The 8812-nt window shown below is 53.4% G+C and overlaps 1 protein-coding gene across 1 annotated transcript; it reads right to left on the bottom strand.

Annotated features, from left to right (window-relative positions):
* Positions 1-531: 531 nt before the first annotated feature.
* Positions 532-8267, bottom strand: PRDM13 (PR/SET domain 13). Its single transcript, XM_029223523.1, is given in 5 exon segments — positions 532-1824; positions 1826-2268; positions 6046-6166; positions 6462-6593; positions 8124-8267. Coding segments are annotated over 5 exon segments (2133 nt in total).
* Between the last annotated feature and the right edge of the window lie 545 nt (positions 8268-8812).

Here is an 8812-nt window from a genome sequence, read left to right as displayed (position 1 = left end):
AAACAGATGAAATGGAAACAAGTGTATGGATGTCACATCTACCGAATTGTGACTACTGTTTTGCCTATGCAGTGAAATGCTAATGTAAAATACACACACAAAACGTCGTTTCAAAAGGCACAATTTTCTCCACAAAAAAGAACAATTTAAAAATACGTGGCGGTTAAATTCGGCACCCTCGAGGGCGCTGTGGCTTCACATTAATGTGATCCTAAACTCCGAGAGCACACCGCCTGGCTTGGGGGGTGACGGAGCCTCTCCGCGGAGTCCAGGAGCCTGGAGCGCGCTGGGACCCGCGGCCCTCGATATGCTCGGAAGGCAAGATTTCTTTAAGCCACCTCGAAACCTTTGCTCAGAGTTTCAGCATCGGACCAGCGATTTCTCACCGTTCCAAATGCGGCGCCCAACCAAAACAAAACCGGTTTTGTCCGCTGGGCCCTTCTCACCACCAGCAGTTCCTCTTCTCCCAAAACAGAAGCCCCTTTTCTCTCTGTCCACGGCCCCATACTCCCCGCTTCCCAGGAAGACTCGTTACGAGTCGCGCTCGCCACCGCCCCCGGCCTCAGGGTCGCTCTGGTCGTCGGTGAAGCAGACGTCCACGTCGCTGTCGTTGTCGCTCTTGGGCTCCCCCGGCTCCGGGGGGTAGTCAGGCTCCGCGCCCGGGCCGTCGGCCGCCTTGGCCAGCAGGTTCTGGCCGGGGTGGCGGGACTTGACGTGGCGCTCCAGGTCCCGGCGTCGCACCAGCACCTTGCCGCAGAACTCGCAGCGGTAGGGCGTGTTGCCCTCGGCATGCAGCCGGATATGCTTGTTGAGATTGCTGGGGTCGCCGAAGGGCCGCAGGCACACTTTGCACTTGAGCGGCTTGTAGCCCGTGTGCGTTCGCATGTGGATCTTGAGCCCGTACTTGCGCGAATACAGCTTGCCGCAGTAGAGGCACAAGTGGCCCGTCTTGGGCTTGCCCGCGCCGCCGCCCCCGCTGTCGCAACCCCCAGCGCCACCCGCCGCCACGACGGCCGCGGGCAACGTTCCCGCGTCCAGGCGGCCGCGGCCTTTCCCGGCCGCCATCTCCGACAGTTGCTGCGTGTGCATGGCGATCTCTCGGTCGATGGTAGCCAGGGAGCCCAGCTCGGCCGGGCTCAGAGCGGTCGCCGCCGTCGCGGGCCCACTGAAATAAGAGAGGGACTCCGGATACTTGAGCAGCCCGCCGAAGTGCAGTTTGAGCGGGTAATAAGTGGCAGCGGCCGGTGAGCCGTAGAGTAGCTCCCCGTTGTAGACGGTAAAGGCCGGCATGACGGCGGGCAGGTGGCTGCACTCGCCACCCGGGTAGCCTTTGAGGCCGCCTGCGTCGAGGGCGGGCAGCACGCAGCGCTCAAGGGGCAGCCCGGCCGCCGAGGGCAACTGCGCGTAACGCGCTCCCGGCAGCTCGGCGGCTGCGGGAGGGGCGCGCTCCACGTGCTTGAAGGCGGACGCTTCTTCTGGGGGCCCGGGGAGCAAAGGGAAGCCGCGCAGAGCCCCGGAGCAAGGCAGGCCAGGAGGAGGCGGCGGGTCCCCCGCGAGCAGGCATTTGGGGTGGTGGTGGTGGTGATGGTGCGCGTGGTGGTGATGGTGGTGGCCCGCTTCGCCCGCCGCCTGGTTCTCCCCGCTTCCCGGGCGTCCGCCCACCCGGCCCCCGCCCAGCAGCCTGCTTAAGGCCAGGCTGGCCCCAGGTTTGTCGCCGCCCTCCTCCCGGTAGGGGTCGCAGTGCGCGGCCGCGGCTGCCCTGGCCAAGCCAGCGGGCTTGAAAGCCGAGCGCACGCCAGGATAGAAAGCCAAGCCGCCGCCCCCCCGCTGGGGAACCTCCCACGATGCCGAGGAAGTGGCCGTGTCCACGGGCGGCACCACTCATGTCCAGGATGCGCTCCGGCTGCTCCTTGCCCTTCTTGGACGGCCCCCACTTGGCCAGGGGTGGCGAGGTGGCCGAGGGCGCGGAGGAGGCCTCGCGCTTGATGCCCTCCCGCGCTCCGCAAGCCTGGAGGGCCGGCGGCACCTGCGGGTGGGCCCGAAGAGTGCCCGCCGGGGCGGCCGCAGCGAAGTCTGGCGCCGGGGGTTTCGGGGAGAGGCGAAGGCCATGCGCGGCCGGGGCAGCGCCTTGGCGAGCCGTGTGCTCGTGGTGCAGGTAGGCGCGGCCCCCGCCGCTGCTGAGCACACAGTGGAAACGTAGGTGCGCCTTAAGGCTGTTGGGGTATCTAAACGTCCTCCAGCAGTACCAGCAAATGTAGCGCTCCTCCCCTGGACGAGAAAAAGTGAAAAAGCGACCCAGTGAGAAGCAAGAAGGCGAGAGAGAAAAAAAGCGCCAGCGCGCCCAACGCAAAGCCCAGGTTTTGACCAGCAGTATGGGAAGAAGCAGGAGTATTCTTGGGTTCCGGCGAATAAGTGAGTTCGGTAGCCCCATTGTAGCGAGGACTCCGAGAAGCCCCAAATGGCCAACTTTGTCACCATCTCCATCCTCTGAGACTACTCAGGGGCCGAGAGGGGTGACCTGGGCCTTTCCAACGAAGACTTCCTCCGGGCCATGCGAGCAAATCTTTCTTGAGAGGGCAGCGCTCAGGCAGGCTGGCCAGGGAAGAGCCGAGAGCAGCTGTTGCTTTAAATCAAGTGTTTGGGGCTGTGGTGGGCCTGGGCCCATCTGTTGGCGTTTGCAGAATAGGTGGCGTATGTCAAGGAGTTTGGGTAAACTGAACAAAGGCCAGTCTAATGGTCGTGAGCGCCTCATTACCAGGCGAGACAATATCTTGTATGTATGGGCCATATGTAATCATTCCTTTTCATAGAACAATGTCTTTTATGTCCACTACCCACCCTCCCCACCCCCTCCCAGCCTTAAACACTTTGCCTGAGGTTTTCCTGGAGCGTGACCAACTGAAGGACCACATAGGGACTATGATTTGCTATTCTTCAAAATTATTTGTATCTTTATTTCCTCTTTAACCCCATTTAATTTGATGGGAGAAAAGAAAAAGTCTTATGTCCCGATATTCTAAAAACAGAAGGATGATGTTGCATTACCTTGTCAGTTGTTCCACCTGGTAATTAATTAACTCCTAGATAGCTGCACAAATCCAAGCTTAGTAAAGTCCTTGTAAAATATATATGGTGTATGTGTGTGTGTGTGTGTGTGTGTGTGTGAATAATACACTCAACTTTTGATAAGTGCACCATTTTATATCAGGGACTATATACATGCTTTTGGCATCAAACCTTTTTTGTGTGTTTAATATTATTAACAGTTGTTTTTAAATTTTGCTAGGGTCTATGAACACAATCAAAAGACACATGTATGAAACAGATTTTGATCACATGGTAGAAGTTAATTTTCACTCAAAAAGGTCATGTTACATCCCTACAGAGAACAACGAGCTTGCAATTGGATGTCTTTTTTTTTTTTTTTTTTTTTTTTTTGCGGTACGCGGGCCTCTCACTGTTGTGGCCTCTCCCGTTGCGGAGCACAGGCTCCAGACGCGCAGGCTCAGTGGCCATGGCTCACGGGCCTAGCCACTCTGCGGCATGTGGGATCTTCCCGGACCGGGGCACGAACCCGTGTCCCCTGCATCGGCAGGCGGACTCTCAACCACCGCGCCACCTGGGAAGCCCTGGATGTCTTTTTAAATGTTGTGGTTGATCAATAATACTGAAGGGAAGGATGTCTATGAGAAAGAAGTTAGTTGAGCCACAAGGAAGTATCCAAAGTAAATGTCAGTTTCATTAAATGTAATGGGAAAGTTAAATTTTTCCTCCTTGCACACAAGTAGCTTAAACTTCTAAAACATTACTACAGAAACAACAATGGGGGGAATTTTCAGATATTCCTCCCTTGATGTATTTTGCTTCTGAATTTGTATAAAGCAAGTAGTCCTCCCAGATAACTAAGGTGGAAGTTCAAGTAAGGAGCAGATTATTCCAGCTGAAGCCAAGGTAGAGCAGAACGAAAAAGAAGGGAAGAGGATTTGCCTATGTGCCCTATCCTAATTATTTATGGAAGACTTAAATAAAAATCAATTCAATATTTCTGTTGTATTGAACAGCCATGTAAAATAAATCTTCATAAAAAGAGAGAGAGAAGAGACTACCTGAGTTCTCTTGGTGGGTATGTTGATTTAATATATTAAGTAACCTTCTTCCTGCTAAGTTCAGAACCTTCCTCTCATCACCCCTTTTTAAAGAGGGCATTTTCAGAGGCTGCCCTAGAGTGACTCAGCTCAATGCAAAGCCAAGTAAGCTTTGTTCCTAAAACAAAGAGTCAGTATTTTTGTTAATCTTACTATGGAATTGAAACCCACTGGGGTTAGTCAATATTGGAAGAATAGCAGCCATCCCTACTTATTTCTTCCTCTTTTCAAGGTTTAAGCAATGTATGTTTTCTGTTTCACTGTGTTCTTCTTGTTTGTTTGTTTATCCTAATGAACTGACATGTTCTCTGGATTCTGAAATCCAACCTATGCCAAAAGTACCAAACACACTTCATAAGTGATTTTGCCTCCTCTCCTGGATGTAACTCTAAGGTGGTCAAGATTTCAAGCACCTCAAAGCTGTGGAAGTCAGGGTTCAAAGTAACCCACACATTCCCCAAAAGGAAAATGGTGTCTCTTTTGATATCTGTGACCATATGATGTTTATAGGCTCTATTGACTGAAATGAAAACCTGAGGGCCACCACTCAAAAAAGTTGCTTTTGTACTATTTGAGAGTGTCTAAAGAAGGGTGTTCTGTGCAAAAATTCCTGGCCCCCAAAGGCCAGGAGTCCTTGAAATTGTTCTATAGTGGCAGATTTGAGAGTTTTCCACTATGGGGCTTTTGTCATGTTTCCCTTTTACTGGAAGAAGTTGACAAGAGGATGTAATGTGATGCAAGGAACAAACTAAGATAACTTTTATGAATACTGTACATACAGATCTACCCACAAAATCAATAGAATTAGTTTACAGAAGACAGTACATACAGATCTACCCACAAAATCAATAGAATTAGTTTACAGAAGACAGTGACACTCTGAAGTGAAGTGATTCATCATTTTGAATTAACTTCATTCTCTTATTCATTAATTGTTTCTTAAGTCCCACACTAGTATTGAGATCTTTAACTCTATTTCTAAAGGAATGAGATTGAGCAGGAAATTCAGGAGAATGTGTTAAAATAGTTGACGGCATCCATGATGTTGAGTTTAAATAATATAACTGTGTCTTTAGGAGAAATTACAAACAAAAACAACTGGCAAAGAACAAAGAAAGTCATGGAAGTGTTCTGCAATAACAAGGAGTCTCAAGATCTTAACTATTTTAGCACCTCCCAGCCTTTTTCCACAGGAAGTGTTCCTCAGTGTTCTAGGGAAGGTTTGAAAATGTTTTTCTCTTTAGTTACTGCACCTTAATTTGCATAAATCCGCTCTTGGCTTTGGAAGGGGTCAAATAAATCTGAGAAGAAACTGGGATACATCCCAGTTTCGATTTAAGTAGGGAGAGGGAAATGAATAAATACCATTTAAATGGAAGGGCCTCAGTACCTGCCAACTGACCAGCTGTAAGTACCGTAATGCTTCCAAAATGCTGTAGAAATACATTACTTTCCTCCAAACCAGTGAAGAGATGCCCCTCGCCTTCAAAAGCATTCCAGGTTTGAGTTACACTTTTTGGAGCTCATGAGGTGGTTACCCTAACACTATGTTAAAGCATCTTTATTGATTCTTAGGTGAGTAAATAACTGTCTCTTTGGGTATGCAATCAGAAAGGATGACCTGCATGAAATTCACAAAGAGTATTTTTTCCCTGCCATCAAGAGCCAGATTATTATGGTTTGTTTTTATCATTTACTGTTGGTTTGTTTTTATCATTTACTGTTGATTTAAAGGAGGTAGTGATGACGTCGCCTCTGCCCACTCCGACAGGGAGTATGAATTCAGTTTTACACAGCGCAGGAAAAAGACCCTTCAAGTCTAGGGACGGGCCCAAAGACCGGAGGAGGGCTGGACTCTCGCCTACCCGCGCTGACCCGAAGGCTTTCTCAGAGGCGGTACCTTTCTCGTCATGCGTCGGAGTTGCAGTCGTGGGGATGTCAAACCACTGCGCCAAGGAGTTGGAATACCACACGGTCAGCTCCTCCCCTGGCTGGACGTCTCGCAGCGCTCGGTAGAAGATCTGGGACGCAAGGAACAGGACAGCTTGCTGTCATTTCCTGGGTAATCGGTCAAAAAACAACTGAGAGGAAAGGTTCGATTGCGCGCCCTGACTCTCTGTGACGCTGGGAAAACTATTGGACCTCTCTGAACCTCAATTCCCTCATTCTTCAAACCGGGAAAATAATAGTATCTACCTTATAGGGTTGTTGGGACGTTTAAATGAGACCTCTAGCTAAAGTGCTTTGCTCTTAATATCAGTGACTGTTTGGTAGATAGAACTGGCAGTGGGGGGGGGGCGGGAAAGCCCACAGTACCTGTCCTCCGGGTAAGTCTGCAATAGCTTCGAGAGTCTGTTCCTGGGGGTTCCTGGCTGCCCGGATTAACCCTATCCACTCCAGGGGGGAGCCCCCCGACTCGTCCACCAGCTCCCCTCTCACCATGCGCACCTGCAACACAAGCAGTGGTCGTTCTCCCCCGTGCCACGACCGGGCCCACAACCCATCGGGCAAGTGTATCCTCCACCCCCAGCCGACTCAGGAAAATGGCTGTGCTCATGTTGGCCAGACTGCTGTGGGCTGCTGGGAGGAGAGTAAGTCCTTAGGACCCTTGCTTGGGGGAGGGAGGAAGAGGGGAGGCTGGCTAGTATAACAGTTCCCCCCCCCTGCCGACCCCACCCGTCTTGTCCCACTTTGACAGCACAAGGAGTGAAAGCATCCTGCCCAAGTGCCTGGGCACATCTCATGCCAAGACGTCTCCCACCCCCACCCCAGCTCTCCGTCTCGCAGTTCTAAGAGCAGCCCCGACACCGGGCTAGAGACGTTTCTAAGTCAGTCCCAGAACGCAGGGTGTCCCGCGCCTCTTCTCTTGCCTCCGCATTCCAGCGGCACCGCACCAAAACGCGGAGGTGCCCGCGAGCCCCGCGGCGAAACTGAACAAAGCGGCCGCGCGCTGGCCGGCCATTTAAAAGCAATTAAAGCGCGTTTAAAGAAGATGGAGCGGTGCACGGCGAGCCTGGCTATACTACTCTGGAGAAGAGGATGATTGCGTCATGAGCCAGATGCGGGTCCCGTCGACCGGGCCCGGAGCAATTCCTTACAAGAAAGCTGTAGTCTAAAGTCCTTTCCCCAGTCACCCCTGCCCACGCCACCGGACTCCTGCCTTCATTCCTGGTGTCAGTTGGCCGACCTTCGCCCGCTGAGACGCCTCGGGGCGGGCGGGGGCCTGTTAGAACCTCTCTCTGGTCGGGGTTCGCGACGCTGTTCGGGAAGTCGGAGCGGGCGGGTTGGCCCTGACGCCTCCCAACTGCGATTCTGGCCCCTCCGAGCCCGGCTGCAGGCGCTCAGCCCCGGTGCCCCTCGCGGCTGGGCGCTCCTCGTCCTCGGAGTCTGCGTCAGAGCCACCACCTGGCGCACCCTCTCTCCATTCACCCCGAACCCCCAAGCAGACACCCGCGGAAGGAAGTACCTGGGGTTGTTCTAGGAACTGAGAGTACCCAAGGATAAATTTTTCGGAGACGATGAGATCAAATTATTTGAAGGCAAATTTAAGCCTCAAATTAGCTCATTGAAGGGCGGAAGGTAAGAAAAGTCCTCAGCGCCTGTGAGTTGTATAAAAGAGAAAAGGCATATTTGCCAAGAGAGGAGAGATGCGGCGGGAGGAGGGGTCGCCTCTAAGAAGAACACCTCAGCGCTCCGGGGAAATCGGGGGTTCCGAGTGGTCCCGGCACGTAAAGAGCCCCACGCACCCCACCCGGGGGCTGTCCCCTCTCAGCCACGTCCTCTCCCCTAGCCCGGCCCACGTCCAGCTCTCGGCTAGTGCGACTTGTGGGAAATGATCGGAGTCCCCTTCCAACTGGCAGAATTGGCAGGTAACGACTCAGTCACCCCTTTCCTCCCCTGGCCCTATCCACCCCTTTCCTGGAGGGGAAAAGGGGAGGCGAACGAACGGCAGGGGGCGGAGGTCGGAATGGCTAATACCTTTTTCTTGGGCCCGGGTTCCCTGCGGTCTGACAGGTACTTGCCCAGCTTGAAGGTTCCAGGCACCGGCCCGAGGCGCAGGCCGGCCGGGATGCAGCAATCGGCACTCACGCTGGTGGCCGGAGCGCGAGCGGCTCCGTGCATTGCTGCCGCCGCCGCCAGACAGGCGCTCGGGCGCACTGGGTCCTCGGCAGGGCGCGAGCGACAGAGCCTGAGCCGCGCGCTAGCTGGCTAGCCGCGCCCCGACGTGCGTTCTCCGCCCTCGGAGTGACGCGGCCGGGCCGGCACTGCGCCTTTTCAATCTGGGCGGGCGCCTTTTGGCACCGCTAGCGCAAGGGCGCGGAGTTTGGTGAGAGAGTTGCGCTGCAGAGCAGCTGCAGAGTCCCACCCGAGAGGGTCACATGGAATGGTTCCCTCAGCCCCCTGCATAATCGAGGCCTCTGAATGGCTGGCGCACAATGGTCCAGGCGACCTTCCCATTCCTAAAAATCCAATTTGTCAAGGGCGAAGAAAAGGCGCTGGTGAATCAAAGGTCCGGCGGGACCATTAATCCTCAGCATGGGGCATTGTCCTCGAGACAGTTACGATATTTTAAGTGACAAATCCACTGTATAATTTCTCCATAAATTTTACTTCCTTTTATTGTTCACCGACAAACCAGTTTTGGGAAATAAGTGACTACTTTAAGT

The sequence above is a fragment of the Monodon monoceros genome, unplaced genomic scaffold (genome assembly GCF_005190385.1).
Source record: "Monodon monoceros isolate NGI ecotype Baffin Bay Population unplaced genomic scaffold, NGI_Narwhal_1 Super_Scaffold_15, whole genome shotgun sequence".
Taxonomy (NCBI): Eukaryota; Metazoa; Chordata; class Mammalia; order Artiodactyla; family Monodontidae; genus Monodon; species Monodon monoceros.
Note: the sequence above shows the minus strand (reverse complement) of the source record. Positions and strands in the feature narration are given on the sequence as shown.